This window comes from Ranitomeya imitator, chromosome 1 (genome assembly GCF_032444005.1).
Source record: "Ranitomeya imitator isolate aRanImi1 chromosome 1, aRanImi1.pri, whole genome shotgun sequence".
Lineage (NCBI taxonomy): Eukaryota > Metazoa > Chordata > Amphibia > Anura > Dendrobatidae > Ranitomeya > Ranitomeya imitator.
Genome location: NC_091282.1, coordinates 410,330,288 through 410,354,053, shown reverse-complemented (window position 1 = coordinate 410,354,053; position 23,766 = coordinate 410,330,288). Strand labels below are relative to the sequence as shown.

Below are 23,766 nucleotides of genomic sequence, written 5' to 3'. Positions count from 1 at the left end.
TCCTTCTCTGGAGTGTCCACTGGTCTTGCCCACACTATGCTCCTGTAAATCCACCACTGTTGGGTGTGTCTCATGTTCACCTGGGGATGACGTGTTTAGCACCCCGACGGTACTATATCCACCAGTATTTATAGTTACCTCCCAGGCATCTTTTTTTTTTTTTGCACATGCACAGTGCGATCCCCGCCATGCGCCGTCTGCATAACCTCCTCCAGTCCCCCCGGAAGTTATCCAGCCACTTCCAGGGCAGGGAACACTTACGGTCTACTGCACGTGACAAGCTATTCACTTCCCCGACACTGCGCGCTGATACCGGTTAAACAGAGGAGTCGGCAGCCGATGCACAAATCCTAGCTCCTGCATGAGCCCGGGCGGCCTCACACCATTCACGCACCTTCCGCCATATAGTCCTCCGTAAGGTAGGTGTGGATCTGGTCCTCACATACCCAGCCCAGACAGGAAGGGGAGGGGGGGGGGTGAAGAGACTGATAGACAGGGTTTCCCCAACACCACTTCTGGAACCGCAGTCCTTGCCGTTCTCAACGGATACTGCACAGGAGGCATGCATTGGCCTAGGTACGCTTCTTTTCTTCTCCGTAGGTTGTCCTTCGGTTCCTGTAGGAACAGGAAACCAAATGAGGAGAGGCAGGCCGACCCCTTTTATTCCTGTAGGTTTCCTGTTCCTATGGGCAGATCCCTCACATGTGGATGCTGTCATAGCGAAGAGTAAAACAGGGAGTTTATCAAAACTGCAGCAAGCAGTCCAGTAAGTGATGTTATGTTGCTCTCAGCTGGAACAGCATAAACTTGACACAATGCCTTTAAAATACAATAAAAAAAAAATAATAATAGAAGAAGGGGGCCCAAACAAATTACCTAGATGCACCATAATTTTGAAGCAGACTAAAAGGTGAAGAGTAAGCAACCCATGACTTTGTGTAATTAAGAGTAACAGGCTTGCAATATACACCAAACATATCTCACTGTGCACACCATTATGTTGCATTTTGCTGCATCAGCAGCCAGCATGGCCTACTTCCAAGATGTCCAAATGTAAAACCGCATCAATAAGTCTAATCCAGGTTGTCACAAAACAGAAACCTATAATAAACGGCCTCAACCTTGTTTGTCAGGCAGAGCCAGCTCTACGCTCCCACATCTGCATACTTCTCATACCTCACCATTAAAATGAACCTGCTGAGCCATATGGACAAACTTGAAAAATAGAGATTGTTGAGCAAGGCACAGCAGCGGTATTAATTCCCAGAAGCGATTTTCATGATTACCCCATGAGAGAAAATAAGCCATAATGGTTTTGCCATTCTTTGGATCAAACATCTAGATCTGGGGAAGGTTTAACATCATGAACACAAAAGCTCTACGTAAATAAAGCTAAATCTTATTATAATACTGTGGACAAAACAGAACTAAGACAAAAAGGTAGTGTTGTAGGCAAGACATTACTAAATGTCAATCCCTAGTATAAATTTACAAAGAGCTTGGTTGCCATAACGAGGTCCATTGCTGCTGTTGGGTGGGTGATGAACTGCAATCTGAAATGTGAAGAAAGCCAAAGAATTTGTTTAATCACTAAACATGTATGTATTATAGTATAAGTTAAGCAAAATACTTTCAAATTGCCATCTTCCCTGGTTTCCAGCAGCGCTCTAGTCCTCTTCTCACTCATGTGACTGGAATTCAAGACTTGACTAATCACACTGGGGTTTGTGTGTTAACTGGAAGTCGTTTTTTTACAATGTGACTTCTGGATCACATATAAAGCCCAACAGAAAAGTTAGAATAGAAGTCACATGAGAAGAGGATCAGAGCCAGGTTTTAAATAGGGGAAGACTGCTATCGGTAGCTTTTATTGCACTTACACAGTTATACAGGTTTAGATAAAAAAAAAAAATCATCGGAGTGCTTCTTTAACAATGGGTCAACACTGGAATACCATTTAATACTCTATAGACAAGTCATAATTGATATAAACTTATGATCCTGGTTTGGTTCAGGAGCACTGTGGGAAGTCTAGTTATTGTGGCTAGAAAGCAGATGCAAAATATTGTCTTATTACAACATCTGAAAACTTTTTTTTTTTGGGATGCAATGCACAATTTTTGTTGTGGTTTATGCAACTTTTATAAAGAACACTAATTTGCTGGTGTTTTAACCAAAAAAAAAAAAATGTAGAAAAAAAACATAATATATACAGCTCTGGCAAGAATTAAGAGACCACTGCAAAATGTTCAGTTTGTCTGATTTCTCTCTTTATAGGTATATTTTTGAGTAAAATGTAAATTGTTCTTTTATTTTATAAACTTCTGCCATGTCTCCGAATTGCCAAGCAGTAAATTGTTTTTTATTTCTGAAAAGGAGAACTGGTCAAAATTACAAAAAAAAAAAAACCCCAGTGCTTTCAGACCTCAAAGAAAAAAAGCTGAAAATCATTTAGAAACAACAATACTAATGTTGTAACTCAGGAAGAGTTCAGAAATCAATATTTTGTGGAATAACCATGATTTTTAATCACAGCTTTCATGCGTCTTGGCATGCTTTCCACCAGTCTTTCACCCTGCTGGTGTAATAATATAAGCAGTTCTTCTTTGTTTGATGGCTTGTGACTATCCATCATCCTCTTGATTACATTCCAGAGGTTTTCAATGGGGTTCAGGTCTGGAGATTGGGCTGCCCATGGCAGGGTTTTGATGTGGTTGTCTCAATTTTTTGCCAGAGCTGTATATTACATTGAAGAGGGAAAAAAAAAAAATTATATATATCTTTTCAATGCTAGAAGCTTCCAAACAACGAGAGAGTATATCAAAATATTTTGGTCACAGCAGAACCTGAAATATCAATCTTACTGATGAGAACATGTATAAAAAAAAAATAGAAAATAAAAAGTATACAGTGTATAAAAGTTTATTCAGACATACTAATGAAGTTTATACTTCATTAACATTAAAGTGAACCTTTAAAGCCGTTGAATGATTCATCCTAACAATGGAAGCAGAAATGGTACCAGCGTGTTGACCACTTCTTCAGCAAGAATACAACTAATGTTGTGCCAGCAACACAACCACTCTTTCCACATATCTCTAGCGAGAGTCTTATACATTCTGTCATGTGTGGACGTGGCCTTAAAAGTATATATTCCAAAATCTGCGGGTGGCAGTCTATGAATGAAATATGGTATCGAACGGGTGTAGGTTACGAATCTGCATTTTAAGACTAGAGCAACAAAAGAATATTCTGCATGACGCATCTATAAGAGCATGAACACTAATTTAGATCATACCACAGAGAAGGTCGAGAAAGTAACTTTAGGCTTAAATGGCCAGCTAAAATATCAAGCCGAATATGAACCCGAGACTTGAGATGTCACTAAATAAATGCACCCATCTAAACCGTCAACATCAAGAATATAAAAATAAAAGTGGACATTTCTAATCTTAAAAACGTATCTGTGTATGCACAGACTGACTCTTAAGGAAGGGCTCAGACAGGTATATTTCACAGTTCACATATGGATCGGATTTGCTTTGACCAGGTCTCACCTTCAGTACTTCGCAATGAAAACCGTAACTGTTTATTTCGTAAAACCAATAGCACACATGAAAAAGTGAGATTTCCTAATACATCTTATCAAAGAAATCTGCTACTTTCTACTCCAGGACTAAACGTTTTCAAAATCACAGGTAAGATCTGTCTTCAGTGAATACAGATTTCTCCATTAGAGAGAAAATCTCATCAACTGTCATTTATGTAAATCACTGCAAAGGGCCCATATATTATTCTTGCACAGGGGTCCTCTTCTGTTCGTGCCCACTCCTCCTCCTCCCCCTCTCACCTGCATAGAATGTGATCAGTAATGACAGTCGTCTCCCATTCCAGTAATGTAAAAATCTGTCTGCACTGAAGACAGATTTTACCCAGAAATGAAGCGTTGTGTAGACCCAAATGCTGTAGATCTGCATTCAGTTCGGCGACTTCTGTCTGTACGTGGACCATTGAATACACTGGTCTGTACCCAGTCTAAGTTTTGGGGTCTCAGTTTTGTGCAAAAAAGGGTTTTCTGAATGTCAGAGTTAACAGGAAGACCTCCACATAGGTAAAGTTATGAAGTTACAAGCAGATTGAGATAGGAGAAAAACAAAAAAAAGCTTCTGAGCTATAGGTCATTAAACTAGCAGCCTAGTACCCAGACGACAAGTGACTGCAGCTGCACTTTACAACATTTACAACTTCACTATACCTACTACAGTGTACCAAAAGTAAAATAGACCTCGACAACCTGACCGAATAATTACAAATCCTATATACACCATGGGTATCAATTTACATATTTGACAATAAAAAAAATGCTGTTGGTACTAAAGCCTTTACTGTAGGAAAACAAATATATTTACATTTTATACAAAAACCTTCAACAAAAAATATAATAAAAAAGTAAAGAAATGGACAACAATATTTAGGAGCTTGTATTTCAAGAATCTGGTAAGTCCTCCATCTTCAGGATATCTGTGCCTCAACACGAGTCACCAAAAAAAAAAAAAAATTCAGCAGACACATTAAGACATTTGATGTCCATCTTCTCTCGAGTTCGGTTTGTTCCAAGCCATTACTGAACCCACAATATATATGGATATATGTCTGTTTGTATGCACAGGTACAGTTTAAAATCCAAGTTAAAATCCCATTCTTCTCTTCTGTTAGAACAGTCTTCCTACTTCTACACAAACCCACAGATTTTGGCCCAGATAAGTCTTTCGAAAAATATGGCAGCCGTCACTTTGTGTGGATAAGCTTCAGTGATGATTGGTCACTATAGTCCTCACATATACGCACATGGTGGATTATTGTGGACTGCGGTGGTGGTGCATCATTTGTAGTCGTTTTATAGGCTGTTTCCCAGCCGTCACTTTCAGTAGATTACTTCATAGACTGTGGCCTTCTTGTCCCCTGATCCAGTGACAATGTATTTGTCATCCACAGAGATGTCACAGCTCAGCACAGAAGAGGATTCTTTGGACTGTAGGAAGAAAATTAAGAAATTAATTTGCAATTCTTAAAACTTAAATGAGTACCATATATATACTCGAGTATAAGCCGACCAGAGTATAAGCCGACCCCTCTAATTTTGCCACAAAATACTGGGAAAACTTATTGACTCGAGTATAAGCCTAGGGTGGGAAATGCAGCAGCTACCGGTAAATGTCAAAAATAAAAATAGATACTAATAAAAGTAAAATTAATTGAGACATCAGTAGGTTAAGTGTTTTTGAATATCCATATTGAATCAGGAGCCCCATATAATGCTCCATACAGTTCATGATGGGCCCCATAAGATGCTCCATATTAAACTATGCCGATATAATGCTGCATAAAAGGTTAATGATGGCCCCATAAGATGCCCCATAGAATATTATGCCCCATATAATGCACAAAGGTTGATGGCCCCATAAGATGCTCCATAGAATAATATGCCCCATATGCTGCTGCGATTAAAAAAAAAAAAAAAAAAAAATAGTAAATAAAAAAAAACAAACAAAAAAAAACAAAACACGACACTTGTCGCTGGGGGTCTGGTGCCGTGTCCTGAGCAGGTGCTGACAACGGCGCTCTATGGGGGCCAGGTGCGGGAGTCGCCGCTGGCTCATGACACCGGCACTTGCAATATTAACTTGTCCCCGTTCCACCGCCGCGCACCGCTTTGTCTTCCGGGTCTCTGCAGTGACTGCTCAGGCAGAGAGTGCGCACTAACCACGTCACCATAGTCAAATGCCAGGAAGCATCAAAAATCAAAGCTGCTTTATAGAAAACATGACGTACCAAAGAGCCAAAAATGTAATAAAAATGCATGTAGAAATACACATTAAAAAAATAAAATCAAATAACCCAATTAACCTAATTCGTGCAGAAAATCTGTAACATCAAGAACTCAAATAACCATAATGGGAACATGGCCTTAAAGTTATAAAATTAATGTAAATACTCACCTGGAATATACTGGCTCCATATGGAGTTCTCCAGGCATTAAGAAGGTTGTCTTTCCCTGTACTCACGAACCATTTACCTGTGCCAAAGAAAATAATAAGTCACTACAAATAAGGAAAGTCACATTAACATTTATTGCAGAATTTCAAGGATAGAAAAACTAATCAGGAAAAGCCAGGGATTTTCATTGCAGCTAATGGCCCGCCAATATTTAGCATTCGGCCATGTCGGGCACACGAGTACCTGTGTGCTCCCAGTCTGGAGGCCTAAAACAATTTTCATACTTAAATGCCCATCAAGTCATACAGGAATGTTTACAACTTTCCTATACCAGCAGTCGATAAAAGAATGAAAATCTGTCAGCTTTCAAAGTCCGGCTGCGTGCGGCAGCATAAATCTTGCCTAAAAATGTATTACACAGCATTGGTTAGCCACCCAACCTCACACTAAGGAAAAGAAAAGTGTTGGATGATCTCCAACACAAGCTTGGCACAGGATTGACCAAGGTACTAATAAAACAACTTGCTCACATTAAAGCTGGGGGTGTTTGCAGCTTTCAGCGCACATTCACTGTGGTCTGACTTTATAGCATAGCTGCCTTTTAGTCAGTCTAGCCCTGAGCTACAGTTTAGAGAAACTAACAGGAAGGGGACAATGTCACAGTGTTCCCCATCAGACCTTAAAGATGCCAGCGTCGCATCCGCTGCCGGCTGGCGCTATTGCCAAGGCAATACCCAAACTTAATCAGCTACTGACACAAAGCTCATCCCACCTGACTTATAACCGTTATTTTCACTGTTCTGTCTGAAGTATTGTGCTAGTTTTTAATCCAGAATTTCGTTTGAAAATGTGAAGTATTTTAAACACAATAGGTCTCGAAATCTACTTACCACAATAGGCAAACTTTAAGGACAACACGCAGCTCTCGTGAAGGTGTAACTGATATTTGTCAGGCTTATTAACATGTAGAACCTCCACATTACTGCTCTCCATTCCTACTGCAAGCCATTCACCCGTTGGACAGTACCCAAGAGAGAAGATCTAGAAGGTATGCAAGAGCATCAAGAAGATTAAATCACCTCTTTAGGTCCCAAAGGACAAACTGTTAGTGATAAATCACAATAAGTAAAGGTACCGTCACACATAATATCGTTAACGATATCGTTGCTTTTTGTGACGTAGTAACGATATCGTTAAGGAAATCGTTATGTGTGACAGCGACCAACGATCAGGCCCCTGCTGGGAGATCGTTGGTCGCTGAGGAAAGTCCAGAACTTTATTTAGTCGCTGGACTTCCCGCTGACATCACTGGATCGGCGTGTGTGACGCCGATCCAGCGATGTCTTCACTGGTAACCAGGGTAAACATCGGGTTACTAAGCGCAGGGCCGCGCTTAGTAACCCGATGTTTACCCTGGTTACCAGCGTAAACGTTAAAAAAACAAACACTACATACTTACCTTCGCTGTCTGTCCCCGGCACTGTGCTTCTCTGCACTCCTCCTGCATCCTGTGTTAGCGCCGGCCAGCCGGAAAGCACAGCGGTGACGTCACCGCTCTGCTTTCCGGCTGACTGGCGCTGACAGTGCAGAGGAAAGCAGAGCGCCGGAGGACAGACAGCTGAAGGTTACCGGGGACCTCGGGATCGTTGGTCGCTGGACAGCTGTCTGTGTGACAGCTCTCCAGCGACGCTGCAGCGATCGACATCATTGTCGGTATCGCTGCAGCGTCGCTTAGTGTGACGGTACCCTAAGCAGCAAGTAATGATAAGATCTGTTTGAAGTTCCTATAATACAGCCATACAGTTGTTAATCAGATGAGCGCCTACTCTTTAGCAACAGTACCGTTTTGCCAAGTCAGAACCCAGCAAATTTTATTTTTTAGTTCATGCCCACTGCTCACCGGAGTATATATTTTTTAAACCTTTCACGACACAAGGAATTGCCGCCAACAGGCAATTGTTAACCTGATTAAATGCGGCTGTCAATCTGACAGCAGCACTTTGTGCGCAGAGGAGTGAGAGTGTCCTTGTTTCCATCCATCGGAATGCCTATGGCAGAGCTTCAAAGGAGACAGCATACTGCGTACAGCACAAGCCATCTTCAATACACATTTGGTATTGCCACGATCAGAAAAGTCTGATCTATTAAAATATAAAAACAGTTAATCAGATCAGTGAACGCCGTAAACGGGAAAATTTCAAGAACGCCAAAATTACGGGGTTTTTTGGTAGCCAAAATTCCACCCCCAAAAATGCTGCAACAAGCAATTAAGAAGTCACATCTATCCCCAAAATGGTACTAAAAAAATTAAATAAAAAAAAAGTATTGCCCCCCCCCTAAATAAGCTATCATACAGCTTCATTGGATGAAAAATAATAACATTCCGGCTCTCAAAAAAGGTCAACTTAATTTTTTTTCTTTTTGCAAACTTCAGATTTTGTTTTCACCACCAAAATAAAAAAAACTGGACATATTTGGTACCACCGTAATCATACTGATGAGGCGAATCCTACTGCATGGCCATTATTAACCCCGCAAAAAAAATTACACCGTAAAACCAATTCCCAAAAAACAGTATCAGATTTGTGTTTTTTCAGAATTTCACCGCACTTGGAATTTTGTTCTCCTGTTTTTGAGTACATTATGTAGTAGATTTAACAGGTTCTCATTCTTGATAGGCGGATCCCCTCTCTCGTGTGGTGATGTCTTTGGCTCTAGAAATTTCTATTACTTGTATTTTATGCTTTTTTTTTTCTTTTTTAAACATATCCAATTGTGAAACTTATTCAAAGATCTACTGGCTATGCTTTGCAGACACGAGCCGCGATGGCGACAGTTTTAATTATATGACAAAACTGGTGACAGGTTCCCTTCCACCCCTTCATGCCGCAGCCCATTATTGTTTTTTTCATTTCTATTTTTCCTCCCCTTCTTCCTAGAGCCATAACCTTTATTTTTCTGTCCACATAGGTATCTGAGGGCTTGTTTTTTGCAGGATGAGTTGTACTTTTAAATGATGCCATTCATTTTACCACACAATCAAAATAGAATTAGTGGAGATGTAAAAAATAAAATAAAAATTTTTCAAACTATCATTTACCTTACACAACTTTCTCTCTAGGAATTGCAATTTCAATGTTGAGTGCATTTGCCCAGCTCAGAATAAATTCAACAAATTGCAGCCATAGCCACCTTACTAGTGACAGAAAACCATGGAATAGTTTTTTTTTTCTGATAGGCAATTTATACAGCCCCAACCACAGGCAGCATGGTCATATCGTATGAAACACTAAGTTTTGGCTGCCAAACTAGTTTGCGGGTAACTGACCGGTCTTCATCCATGTGTGCACATTGGAAGAGACCCAACTATCTTCTCCAGCAACACTGGGAATGGCCACTCAGGAGTAGAGCCAGATTACTTTAGTATTTTCCTGTAGTCTACAGCCAGATTCTTTTAAAGCAAGTTTCTTTCTGAAAGGTCAGAGCATTTCAGAGAAGAATATACTTTGCTGCAATCATGTAACCAAGTGGCGATTCATGCTCCCTATGGCTTGGACAGCGTGAGTCACCTGACAGGTTTCATTTAAATCCTTAAGAGCTCCAGGTACTAGCCCAGAGTTAAGAAGTCTTAATAGCATTAATGAGTTATTCGCTCCTGAGAATATGCTTTGTAGAGATACAGTTAGCTGTTAGCTGAAATTTAGCATTTTGCTCTTTAACAACTTTCCACAACAGAGAGGGGAGGGATATTATAGTAAGTCAATGCCATGTCAGGTAACCACATAAAACAAACAAGGGCTGCTCTGGTTGTAGAAACAGACTGGAGAGGTCAACATGAAACCAAGAAACTTGAGCAGGTGCCCAAGGCATGGTTTGTAGGCCATGTAAAGCTGAAGCTAGAACAAACAAAAAGTGGGTGAAACAAAAGCTACCTCCAAAAATAAACCAGTTACCTGTGAAGTGAAGTCGTGTTGCTGGAGCTGTCGGCCTTCACGTAGATCCCAGGACCTCACGGTGTTGTCCAAACCTCCAGTCCAGAGCTTGGTACCATCATTAGAAATGTCAATACAGCTGGCTCCATCTGTGTGGCCCTGGAATTGCCTGATAAGACAAACAAGATTGAATAATGATTTCCTGCCAGTAGTCAAGGTAAACATTGCTACATTGTTAGCTTTGGACTTTCCCTACATGTGTCATCTCTTGTAAATCCAGTGAAATGGAACACTAACCCTCCCATGCTAACACATCTAAACTACAACCACAGGTTCAAGCTGCTAGCATTATTAGAAGCAAGTTCAAAAGGCTTCAGTCTAAAGGCCCCTTCACATTAAGCGACGCTGCAGCGATACCGACAACGATCCGGATCGCTGCAGCGTCGCTGTTTGGTCGCTGGAGAGCTGTCACACAGACCGCTCTCCAGCGACCAACTATCCCGAGGTACTCGGTAACCAGGGTAAACATCGGGTAACTAAGCGCAGGGCCGCGCTTAGTAACCCGATGTTTACCCTGGTTACCATGCTAAAAGTAAAAAACAAACAAACACTAGATACTTACCTACAGCCGTCTGTCCTCCAGCGCTGCGCTCTGCTTCTCTGCTCTCCTCCTGTACTGGCTGTGAGCCGGAAAGCAGAGCGGTGACGTCACCGCTCTGCTTTCCGGCTCACAGCCAGTACAGGAGGAGTGCAGAGCACAGCGCTGGAGGACAGACGGCTGTAGGTAAGTATCTAGTGTTTGTTTTTTTTTACTTTTAGCATGGTAACCAGGGTAAACATCGGGTTACTAAGCGCGGCCCTGCGCTTAGTTACCCGATGTTTACCCTGGTTACCAGTGAAGACATCGCTGGATCGGTGTCACACACGCCGATCCAGCGATGTCAGCAGGGAGTCCAGCGACGAAATAAAGTTCTGGACTTTATTCAGCGACCAACGATCTCCCAGCAGGGGCCTGATCGTTGGTCGCTGTCACACATAACGATTTCATTAACGATATCGTTGCTACGTCACAAATAGCAACGATATCGTTAACAATATCGTTATGTGTGAAGGTACCTTTAGTAATACTGCACAGAAAGGCACCAAACCGTTTCCAAAACCGTGTCAATTTCTGGTACCATCAAAAACCAATCTGAAATTCTTGGAACTTTGTGGCTACCCCTTTGGAGGGAAAATGGCAGATTATGTATAAGACTAGACATCATTAAATTGCTTTAAAGCACTTTTTGCGTTTTCGTTCCCCTCCTTCAGAGCCATAACTTTTTTATTTTTCCATCAATATGGCCATGTGAGGGCTTATTTTTTGCGAGAAGTTGTACTTTTGAACGACATGATTGGTTCTAGCATGTCGTGCACTAGAAAACAGGAAAAAAATTCCAAGTGCAGCAAAATTGCAAAAAAGTGCAATCCCACAGTTTTTGGTTTGACTTTTTGCTAGGTTCACTAAATGCTAAAACTCACCTGCCATTATGATTCTCCAGGTCATTACGAGTTCATAGACACCAAACATGTCTAGGTTGTTTTGTATCTAAGGCTGGGTTCACATTGCGTTATGGCAGTCCGTTAGTCTGACTGCGTTACACCGCGGCATAACGCGGTGTAACGCAGTCCGTTAACGCTGCCATTAACCCCTGTTATCGGGCGCATCACCAACGCATGCCATAATGGGCATGTGCTAGTGATGTACCGTCATTCAGTGACGGACCCTCGGACGTGGACTGCAGCGTCTGAGGCTCTGTCGACGCTAGCACAGATAAATCTGCGCTAGCGGTATAGAATAACGCGATGGCGTGTATGCTATAGCGTTAACGCAGCCCGTCAACACTACGCGTTGAACGGGCTGCTTTAACAAAATGTGAACCTGGCCCAAGTGGTAAAAAAAAAAAAAAAAAAAAATGAAATTCCAAACTTTGTTAAAAGAAAAAAAAAATTGCACAATTTTCCAATACCCGTAGCGTCTCCATTTTTTGTGATCTGCGGTTGGGTGAGGACTTATTTTTTACGCCCCGAGCGGACATTTGTAATGATACCATTTTGGTGCAGATACATTCTTTTGATTGCCCGTTACTGCATTTTAATGCAATGTTGCGGCGACCAAAAAAAACGTAATGCCGGCGTTCAAATTTTTTCCTCGCTACGTCGTTTAGCCATCAGGTTAATCTTTTTTTATTGATATATCAGGCGATTCTGAACGCGTCGATACCAAATATGTATAGGTGTTTTTTTTTATTGTTTTATTTTGAAAGGAGCAAAAGAGGGGTGATTTAAACTTCTGTATTTTTTTCATATTTTTTTATTTTAAATTTATATTTTTATTTTACTTTTGCCATGCTTTAATAGCCTCCATGGGATCAGGTGATTGACTGCTACATAGTAGCGATGCGCAGATCGCCCCTATGTAGCCAAATTACAGCACTGCTATGAGCGCCGACCACAGGGTGGCGCTCTCAGTAATCCGGCATCAACAACCATAGAGGTCTTAATAGACCTCTGGTTGTCATGCCGACGCATCGCTGACCCCCGATCGCATGACGGGGGTCAGCTATGTGCTCATTTCCGGCCTGATGGTCGGAAGCACTGGTAAATAGCGGTGGGTGGATCGCGATTCCACCCGCTGCTATTGCGAGCACATGTCGGCTGTACAAAACAGCTGACATGTCCCGGCTTTGATGCGGGCTCACCGCCGGAGCCCGCATCAAAGAGGGGGTTCTGACCTTGGACATACTATCCCATCCGAGGTCAGAAAGGGGTTAAAGTACTATGAAGTATCGTTCCTCTCCTACAAATAAATGAAGAGTAGCACGTGTGTAGCTACCTTCCTAGTGGCATGCGTGATGGCACACCGTTCTCCGGCAGAGGGTTGGAAGAACCGAATCTGCACGAGATGAACTTTATACTATTAATGAACACTAAGAGAGAAAAACATTATCCAAGTTTTTATAGCTCACACTTTTCATCATGTAAGAGACATGTAAAAGTGGTTAACAGATCCATAGCATTTGACGAGGAAGGGCGGGTGGATAAGGGAAAGGACACTGGCTGGACTTGCTTAAAATTACATCTGAAGGTTGAGAGGAGAATTATCAGAGTCCCAAATCTGTCATGTGCCTGCCAAACAGCCTGTAAAGCCTCATGGATTTATTCCAGACAGAATAGTTTGCTGGCCTCCTATACAAGCAGGTTTGCCAACCTAATAGGATTCAAGAAGATGTGAGCTACATACAACCTAGCTCTAAGAGCAATTAAATAAAAATCCCTGCTAAGCCTTGTTTAACCCTTTTGGCATTCGCTGCTGGTATTAAGATATTCCAACTGCCAGGGTCATGGAACATAAAATACAAAAGGTCAGTTCCCAAGAACGTTATGTCAGCATTTCTCCATAATAAAATGACATTACCCTCCAGGAAAGCCATCAAAAGAGATGTCATTATTTAAAGAGAATACTAAAAGGGAGTCTTCTACTTTGGCTAAAATCTGACAACCACGGCAGATCCTTAGGAGGCAGCGCAATATTACGGTATGAGGTATTAAGAAGGAAAGAAAGGTGCGAGCACAGATTAATTCGTTTGACAGCATTCAATCGTGGGTGAAAAAAATTCAGCTTCTTTATTCTGCCTTATACTGCAACGTTTTGACCTACCAAACTTCAGAGACCTATGGCAGGTCAAAATGTTGCAGTACAAGGCAGAATAAAGCAGCTTTGAGTTTTTCACACAAGATTAAACGCTATCTGTCTATCTAATTCATGGCTTAAACACCATGTTAATGCAAATAAACTACTTTTCTGACATTTACTAGAAACATTAGACGTAAAAAATACAAATGTAAACGCACACAAACGATCGAATGCTACGTACATGTATATGCCGGTGTATATCATTTACGGCAGGGGTCCCCAACTCCAGTCCTCAAGGCCCACCAACAGGTCATGTTTTCAGGATTTCCTTTGCATTGCACAGGTGATGCAATTATTACCTGGGCAAGACTAAGGAAATCCTGAAAACATGACATGTTGGTGGGCCTTGAGGACTGGAGTTGGGGATCCCTGATTTACGGTAGGTGGCAGTGCAATTGCCAGTTATAAGTCTAAGTGATCAGGAGATTCCAGGACCACTAACAAAGCAGCTACCATTTATAGCTTCTGTTACAAAACTGCATGTAAAAGTAGAAGTATTTGTGAACCACAAAGCTCAATTGTAGCATTTTAGATAAAAAAAAAATAAAAAATAAAATCTGCCATCTCTAGTAAAGTTAGAGTTTACTTACAAAATTAATAGGAGATGGCACGACTTACCTTACAAGGGTCTGATTGTGCAAGTCCCACACGGCAATGTTGCCATCACTACAGCAGGAGAAGCAGACCTTGGAATCGGGGCTGATGGCCAGGGCATAGCAGGCGGGAGCAGATGAGGTGAGCTCTGCTTTTATACGTGGGGTAGGAGCTGCCAGGTCCCATATGGATAACGTGCTGGCTTCCCCTCCGACAATCAGAGTGCATCCATCAGGGAGTAATTTACATGACCTGATGTAGTTATCTCGATTCTAGAGAAAACAGAAAATCTAAAATGATTTTTGCATTTTGCCTAGGTATTCAACAGACGCCAACAGCGTGCTTAACTATGGACGCTCACATGTCCAAACACTGCTTCTGTAAACTTGTGGAAAAATAAAAACCACCCATGAACATTACGGGACAGGCCACTATTTCTGTGATTAGATGCAAGTTAAACACTTCACTTACTATTCTAGTGTTATAAATAGTGCACCATTATTTGCACAGGTACATTCCATTAAACAAATGACAAAAGGCAGTCTGTACGTGTACACTCAGAGCAACGCCAAGTCCTAAGATTATTTTTCATAACCGTCCTCTAACAATTTCCAACCACCTAATTGGCAAACAAGCAAAGTAAACACACACAGCGGAGATGACGGAGGCTCGGCCCACACGGCATGGGAATCCATTCTTTCAACTATCATACAATGAAGTAGTACTGAGGTGGCGCTGAACAAGAAGCCAAGAGATCCGAAGCAGCCCCAAGCCAGTGTGTAACTGCTACCACTAGACTTTGCCACAGGAACAAATCTGGTAAATTTAAGAGGAAGTGTTGTCAAAAGCAATATTAACCAAGTGCACTCCTAAAATACACATCACTAGAGGAAAAGTGAAAAAAAAAAAAAAAAAATTGTCCTGTGCCAAAATAACAGTACTCATTAGAAAACCTCGAGAATGTGTTTGGCAGTATTCAAGGCTTTAAGACAACACAAGCGATGGACCAAAAAACCATTTCCTTGTTCATTCTCCAAGGAGACATTACCTAGAACACAAGTTCCTGCTCCACTTACCAAGCAGTCCAGCTGAGAGACAGGGCTTTTGTTGCCAGGTTGGCTAATGTCCCAGACCTTGACACATCCCTTTCCACCGGTGTACACGTGTCTAGTGGGGTTGCTGATGGTAACTGCACAAACCACTTCCCCGTGATTTAGTGTGTTTATCTGCCGCGCGTGCCGAGGGATTCCGGGGCCAATCAGAGCATCAGGAGGGAATGGGACCGGCTGCATCTGGCCGTCTGCAGTAACGTGAAAGGAATAAGCCCTGGGGGACAAAATTACATTAAACAATGATGCAAGGAACACCTCGGTTGCAGCACTACAATGTGATCTGTAATAATTGCACGAGGACAGGCGTTCTGCTGTAAGCAGGAAAACACTTCATGATTAAATATAGTTTCCGATTTGGCCTGAAGCTTGGAAAACAATTAGAAGTTGAAATCTATAAGCATAGGACTATTTTCTCACTTGACATACATCTTCTGTGACAAAAATCAGTGCAACAACATCTGGGCTTCCACTTATTGTACGTGTGACACTACATAAGGGCGTTCTTCTAACAGGATATCCAGCTTACCCGCTCTACTGGGGTACACACAGTCTCGATTTCAATACACTAGAGCAAAAAGGGCCCAACTTGTGTAAGAGGCAAATAGATGGATTTTAACCTTACATGACTTCATCCAAGGCATCATACACATCCGTGTTTAAACACATAAGTGAAAAAATTATACTGGTGTCATCAGTGATGAGTGTTTTCCACTGATTGATAAAGACATTCCAAAGCTTCTCCTATACTTTGCAATGGTAAACACGGACAGGACATATACACAGATGTGTGTTTTTCAGACTTGCATTGGTCGTCATCTGTACTGCCGATAAAAAGAGAACATGTCCCCATGTGTTCTGCACAAAACACACGGTCTGTGAAAAGACACGGACATTTGAATATCACTATAGATTATAATAGGTACATGTGTGTCTATTAAAAACTATAGACAACACGTACATGGAACAAAGACGTTTGCATGCGACCCAAATGTTGGTAGAACATGATCGTTTCCAGTTTATAACAGTAAGCTTTACTTTTGGATAGAATAATCGGGCGAGTATGTGCATAAATCAATGAAATACAAGGCAGAGCCTAACCAAAAAAGAAAACCAATGTGGCAGGGTCAAGCAAGGTCACCAGGAGGCCCCATCTGTGCCTCCCCTTTAAAGCTTCATTCTCAATGATGCTACTGGAAAATGCTCAAGGTTTTAGAATCAGGAAGGAAAATGTGAAGAGACACAGTCCACCCAGTTTCGCAGGTAAACACCAGTATTCCCTGGAAACTCACACAGACATTACTCCAAACTGATGGAATTGTCAAAAAGATAAGATTTTAGCATGGTAGCTACACCTCTATTAGTGTGCAGGTAGAGATACAGTCGCTCATTGGGGCCACAGACAAGGCTGAGGAGCGATACAAGGAAAAGTGCTGTCAAATTTTTTCTGTTCCATTACTAGCTGACATCAATAATCAAAAGAGGGGGCTGTGTTCGGCATGAATAAATGGTCACCAAGGTGAATAATTGTATACGTACGGCTTTCCTCCAGGGATTCCAGCTAGATTTGGGGGCATTCCTGGCACTCGCATATGAGGAGGAGTTTCAAAGCCAACCTGGGGAAAATAATTGGAAACTGCAGTTAATCTTTGGCTTCTTGGGTGATGACCACTAAAGGCCGTCATTACAAAAGCCTAGAGGTAACAGATTCTTCATTACTAGGCAGAGTTCACCTATATCTTTGTTTATTTACGGTGCGAAATACCAGCCAAAAAGCTAAAACATGGCAGAGCAATACAGTTAAAGATGCATCACAAAACCAATTTGAGTGCAATCAGAATTTTTTTTTTAAATAAATTTGACATTGGGACATCATTTTTTTTTAAATTTTAAAATAAAATGTTGCCCTCACCATTGGTGACCTGCCATATGCCACTACGGCGGCGGCTGCAGCAGCTGCACTCATCTGCGGAGACATATTGTGTAAACTTGCGTATGCGGCTCCTGGACTGGTAAGTTCACCATTCATTCCGGCATGAGGTACCATCCCAAATGGGGAAGCATAGGGACCGGGAACTGCTAATGGTGTCCTCAAACCAGCAGCAGCTGAAATGAAAGAAGAAGAAGGGCTTATTATAGGTCATGATGCATTAGAAAACATAGGGAAGGGTGCACATACAATTCCAATATCACACTTTATGGACAAAATAAATAAAATGCAGCGGAACTTTGCGGCTTTGTCCTCTCCTGTAATGGAATTTCACCCCTCTTTTACATTGCCTGATCTCTGTTTACAATATATTTGCCTGCGCCAAAACTGAAAGATAAAGGCTGAGAGATCTGGAATTAATCTTATTCTAGGCCAGACTCCTGAATTTTAATAGTGGCTTCACAAAAGGAAAATAGATTTCTGCAAGGATTTACATGAAAGGACTTGCCTGCGAAAGTAAACATCGCTGCGTTCATTTGCTGTATGCATATAGCAAATATTAACCAACTGGAACTGGGAATTATGGGTTTGAGACCGGCATTACACTGAGAATACGTAGATGGATATCTCCCGCCTGCCTTTCTGAAAATTGGAGTATTTGGAATTAAAATAAAGCCAAGTGTAAACAGTCTGACGGAAAGTGGCGCAGCTGCTGAAAATGGAGTGCAAACATCTGCTATTCATCAGCCCGCTTTGATGGGAGGAAAGGGGAGAAAAACAGATTTAAGATTCATAGGGTATTATGTACGTAAAATATGCAATGTAAACAGCCGAGACGAAAAAAGGGAATTCTCACCAGCTTGGTTAACCAGAGGGTCCATGGAGGGAGGCTTGCCAAGTCCCGGACGAAGACCTGATGTAGCACTTGTGCCGGGAGTCGGTACATCGCTACGAGGAGTTGGCGTGCTTGATTTCAGGACAGGCGTGCTGGCTTTTTCATGCTAGTATCATTAAACAAATTAAATGAGTATTATTTTTAATCCAAGCCATATTACACAATTTATCACAACAGCAGCTGGGATACTGGGCATCTAATACCCGCGCCTTCAGCCAATTTTCATAAATCCACACAATGTTGACAGCATTAACTTGTGAGAAAGAAATGTTGACCTTTCATTCTACTGCCAAGACGAAAACTCAGATCTGTAGAAAGTGTTACACATTTTTTTTTTTCCCCTAGCTACAGCCGCGTAGAGATTGTTTAAAACTCATTTCTAAGCCTGCATATAATTTCCTCAATGTGGTCTTTTCACAGAGCTTGACAAATTAAGGACTATCTGGCATGAAGAGCGCTCTGCATCCAATACGGTTACAACTGGCCTACTAAGCTCGCGAAAAACGCAGGCCTCATGAAGTTGCCATCACTTAAGGCAGAAACGGATGCCAAACACCACGTTCTGTGGGATGTATGTTTCCACTGCTTTGCATTTAACTTACAAGCAACGTTCACACATTATAAAATATAAAGTTTAAAGAGGATCTGACAACCATCATACAGCCAAAACAATGAAGGAACTTTACAATCTCCCAAATACATTAAGGCCTTGACTCCACAAAAATCACAAAAGTGGAATAAAAGCTTTGAGAAGTTGCAAAATGTTAGCATGGTTTTTCACATCCACCTAAAGGGTAACTAGCTGTGGTGTTCCCCACTCCAGAAATCTCACTAGTACAATTTCTGGAGTAACACACTGGGCCACAATCCATTTGTCAGATGCTCGTTGCTCCGGTTTTCCCGAGCCCGCTCGGGTGCTCTCCGACTATTTGTAAGTGCTCGGTGATTTAGTTTTCGTTGCCTTGGCTGCATGATTTACGGCTACTAGCCAGCCTGAGTATATGTGGGGGTTGCCTGGTAGCTTGAATACATGTGGGGATTCCCTAGCAATCAGCCATAAATCATGCAGCCGAGGCAACGAAAACTAAACCTCCGAGCAGTTACAAATACTCGGAGATCATCTGAGCGTGCTCGGAAAAACCCGAACAACGAGTACACTCGCTCATCACTAATGAAGACACATGCACCTCCACCAGAAAAGTCGCCAGTCTTGATGAATCGGGGCCAAGACTGTTCTTAAGTTGTGATTGCACTGCTGCCCTGAATCACTGATGCAGTTATACAACCACTTAACTTTTCAGGGAAATGGATGATTCCTTAAAAACTCCAGTTAACCATTCATTCATTTTTTTAGAAGAGGCAATAGGAGAAAATATATTCCATAATCTATAAAGTAATTTTGGATACTACTAGGCAGAGCTTCAACAGGAAAAAACACCATTTGGTTTCTGGAGATGGTTTGCAGGCGCCACTTGCAGAGCCCTCAAATGGTCAAAACAGTATAAATCCCCCCCAAGAGACCCAGTTTCAAAAATTGCATCCACACAAATTAAAGGGACTCTGTCACCTGAATTTGGCGGGACTGGTTTTGGGTCATACGGGCGGAGTTTTCGGGTGTTTGATTCACCCTTTCCTTACCCGCTGGCTGCAATATTGGATTAAGGTTCATTCTCTGTCCTCCATAGTACACGCCTGCGCAAGGCAAGATTGCCTTGTGCAGGCGTGTACTATGGAGGACAGAGAATGAACTTCAATCCAATATTGCAGCCAGCATGCAGCCAGCGGGTAAGGAAAGGGTGAATCAAACACCCGAAAACTCCGCCCATATGACCCAAAACCAGTCCCGCCAAATTCAGGTGACAGGTTCCCTTTAATTAATTTAGGTTTGGTGCGTATTTTTAACCCACGGGTGCCTTTGAGTTTTATAATGCTGGGTCGTGGAAATTAAACTAAAAATATGTTTTATCACACACAAAAAAATGTTTTAGCCCCTGATTTTTCACAAAAGAAATATTAAGAGAAAATGTACCCCATAATATCTAAAGTAAATTCTCCTGAACGAGGTAGTATCCTCTATGTGGACAAACTATTTGGGAACACAGCAGATGGGGTGGTGTTCCATCCGTATATCGGTTTGTTACGGTCACTAATGGAGAAATTTTCTGATCAGTGAGTTCGAAAGGTGTTAGAACCCTACCAGTCTCATACTGAACCTATGGAAAGAGAAGTCCATTAAATCCATGTCCATCCCTTTAAGTGTGTTATGCCCCTCTGCAGCTATGCCATACATGTTGACGTTAACTGTGGTTTGGACATGCTGCTGTTCTTAGAAGGCTCCATTCGACTTTGGAAGCATAGACTTTACTGGATAAGATTTTGGGAGCAATATCACTATTCCAGATCCTTTGAGCCACCAGTGACATGGAAAACGTATTTTTTATTGACAGACAAATCTGAATAGGGGCTTGTTTTTTTTTTGCAAGCGTTGAGCTTTCTATTGATTGTATTTTCATCATCACTCTAGTCTGACATTTGGCAACCAGGATGAACAAAAAGAAATTCAGGAATTCTGTAAATTTATTATGCAGTTTTACCTTGTCGATTGTGCGGGTTAGTACGATTACAGCCAGGTCGGGGCTCTACACTTTTTTGTGGACACTTTAAACTTTCCACCTATAGAGTTGCGCAGTGGCTTACATTTGTGGGAGGAGTTGAAGCTTCTATTGGCACTATTTCGAATTACGTGATAGCGTCTGTAGATTTGAGTGGCATAAGGAACGAGAAACAGATTTGTTTTCTCTTTATGCCCTTCGTTTAAAACCGCATCCCCCCCCAGACAAAAAACCTTTATATATAACTTTTTGATCTACTGCCATGCTAATTTTTGTGTGTCCATAAGATTAAAACGATAGAGAGTATAATATATTAATATATATATAAAATTAATTTTTTTAGTAACACTGCACTCTGAGGCACTTGATCTCTCACTAGTATAATCACTGGTCTAATACCCGCAATACTTATGCTTAGCACCGACAGGGGGCCTGTTAAACCCTGCTTATGATGGCACCAATCGCAGCAGGGTGTCAGTCATTATATATAGCCGACTCCCGCAGATAATGAATCCGGCTTCCTCATCATGTCCTGGAAATGTAGTGCCCGATGCGCCAGACACGAAAGGCGGATGTTAGGAGAGAGTTAAGACCAGAGTGGCTCAAGGCTGCAGTGCAGTAAAACTGCTGCAACTGAACATGGCTTTAACAGTCTTTTCAATGGGACGAATACGTCTTCTCTCAGCACTTGCAAAAGCCTTACAGTCTATTCTCCTATTGCAGAATTTTCGCAACTAAATTCGCAGCGAATGTTCAACTGTGCACGGATCTGTGGCAATTCCATTCACATGAATGGTACAGATTTTCAGGTGAGGAAATTTCAACAAAATATGAAGTGTGGGAATTCACCCTTAACCCCTTCATGACCCAGCCTATTTTGACCTTAAAGACCTTGCCGTTTTTTGCAATTCTGACCAGTGTCCCTTCATGAGGTAATAACTCAGGAACGCTTCAACGGATCCTAGCGGTTCTGAGATTGTTTTTTCGTGACATATTGGGCTTCATGTTAGTGGTAAATTTAGGTCAATAAATTCTGTGTTTATTTGTGATAAAAACGGAAATTTGGCGAAAATTTCGCAATTTTCACATTTTGAATTTTTATTCTGTTAAACCAGAGAGTTATGTGACACAAAATAGTTAATAAATAACATTTCCCACACGTCTACTTTACATCAGCACAATTTTGGAAACAAAATTTTTTTTTGCTAGGAAGTTATAAGGGTTAAAATTTGACCAGCGATTTCTCATTTTTACAACGAAATTTACAAAACCATTTTTTTTAGGGACCACCTCACATTTGAAGTCAGTTTGAGGGGTCTATATGGCTGAAAATACCCAAAAGTGACACCATTCTAAAAACTGCACCCCTCAAGGTGCACAAAACCACATTCAAGAAGTTTATTAACCCTTCAGGTGCTTCACAGCAGCAGAAGCAACATGGAAGGAAAAAATGAACATTTAACTTTTTAGTCACAAAAATGATTTTTCAGCAACAATTTTTTTATTTTCCCAATGGTAAAAGGAGAAACTGAACCACGTACGTTGTTGTCCAATTTGTCCTGAGTACGCTGATACCTCATATGTGGGGGTAAACCACTGTTTGGGCGCACGGCAGGGCTTGGAAGGGAAGGAGCGCCATTTGACTTTTTGAATGAAAAATTGGCTGCACTCTTTAGCGGACACCATGTCACATTTGGAGAGCCCCCGTGTGCCTAAAAATTGGAGCTCCCCCACAAGTGACCCCATTTTGGAAACTAGACGCCCGAAGGAACTTATCTAGATGCATAGTGAGCCCTTTAAACCCCCAGGTGCTTCACAAATTGATCCGTAAAAATGAAAAAGTACTTTTTTTTTCACAAAAAAATTCTTTTAGCCTCAATTTTTTCATTTTCACATGGACAACAGGATAAAATGGATCCTAAAATTTGTTGGGCAATTGCTCCTGAGTACACCGATACTTCACATGTGGGGGTAAACCACTGTTTGGGCACATGGTAAGGCTCGGAAGGGAAGGAGCGCCATTTGACTTTTTGAATGAAAAATTATCTCCATCGTTAGCGGACACCATGTCGCGTTTGGAGAGACCCTGTGTGCTTAAACATTGGAGCTCCCCCACAAGTGACCCCATTTTGGAAACTGGACCCCCCAAGGAACTTATCTAGATGCCTAGTGAGCACTTTAAACCCTCAGGTGCTTCACAAATTGATCCGTAAAAATGAAAAAGTACTTTTTTTTCACAAAAAATTTATTTTCGCCTCAATTTTTTCATTTTCACATGGGCAATAGGATAAAATGGATCCTAAAATTTGTTGAGCAATTTCTCCCGAGTACGCCGATACCTCATATGTGGGGGTAAACCACTGTTTGGGCACACGGCAGGGCTCGGAAGGGAAGGCGCGCCTTTTAACTTTTTGAATGGAAAATTAGCTCCAATTGTTAGCGGACACCATGTCGCATTTGGAGAGCCCCTGTGTGCCTATGCAATGGAGCTCCCCCACAAGTGACCCCATTTTGGAAACTAGACCCCCCAAGGAACTTATCTAGATGCATACTGAGCACTTTAAACCCCCAGGTGCTTCACAGAAGTTTATAATGCAGAGCCATGAAAATAAAAAATAATTTTTCTTTTCTCAAAAATGATTTTTTAGCCTGGAATTTCCTATTTTGCCAATGGTAATAGGAGAAATTGGACCACAAATGTTGTTGTCCAGTTTGTCCTGAGTATGCAGATACCCCATATGTGGGGGTAAACCACTGTTTGGGCGCATGGCAGGGCTCAGAAGGGAAGGCACGCCATTTGGCTTTTTAAATGGAAAATTATCTCCAATCATTAGCGGACAACATGTCGCGTTTGGAGAGCCCCTGTGTGCCTAAACATTGGAGATCCCCCACAAATTACCCCATTTTGGAAACTAGACCCCCAAAGGAACTAATCTAGATGTGTAGTGAGCACTTTGAACC

The 23,766-nt window shown here is 41.7% G+C and overlaps 1 protein-coding gene across 8 annotated transcripts in view; it reads right to left on the bottom strand.

The window, feature by feature from the left end:
• Positions 1 to 2,906: 2,906 nt before the first annotated feature.
• Positions 2,907 to 23,766, bottom strand: part of LOC138674955 (transducin-like enhancer protein 1) — a 69,169-nt gene continuing 48,309 nt past the window's right edge. For all 8 annotated transcript variants that reach the window (XM_069762839.1, XM_069762875.1, XM_069762857.1 and 5 more), the window contains 9 exons: positions 18,155 to 18,299; positions 17,281 to 17,474; positions 16,908 to 16,984; positions 15,336 to 15,585; positions 14,284 to 14,531; positions 9,951 to 10,098; positions 6,888 to 7,038; positions 6,000 to 6,076; positions 2,907 to 5,032 (listed from right to left, as the gene is read on the bottom strand). In XM_069762839.1, the coding sequence (XP_069618940.1) occupies positions 4,925 to 5,032; positions 6,000 to 6,076; positions 6,888 to 7,038; positions 9,951 to 10,098; positions 14,284 to 14,531; positions 15,336 to 15,585; positions 16,908 to 16,984; positions 17,281 to 17,474; positions 18,155 to 18,299 (1,398 nt within the window). In that variant the 3' untranslated portion in view covers positions 2,907 to 4,924. The remainder of the gene's footprint in view (positions 5,033 to 5,999; positions 6,077 to 6,887; positions 7,039 to 9,950; positions 10,099 to 14,283; positions 14,532 to 15,335; positions 15,586 to 16,907; positions 16,985 to 17,280; positions 17,475 to 18,154; positions 18,300 to 23,766) is intronic.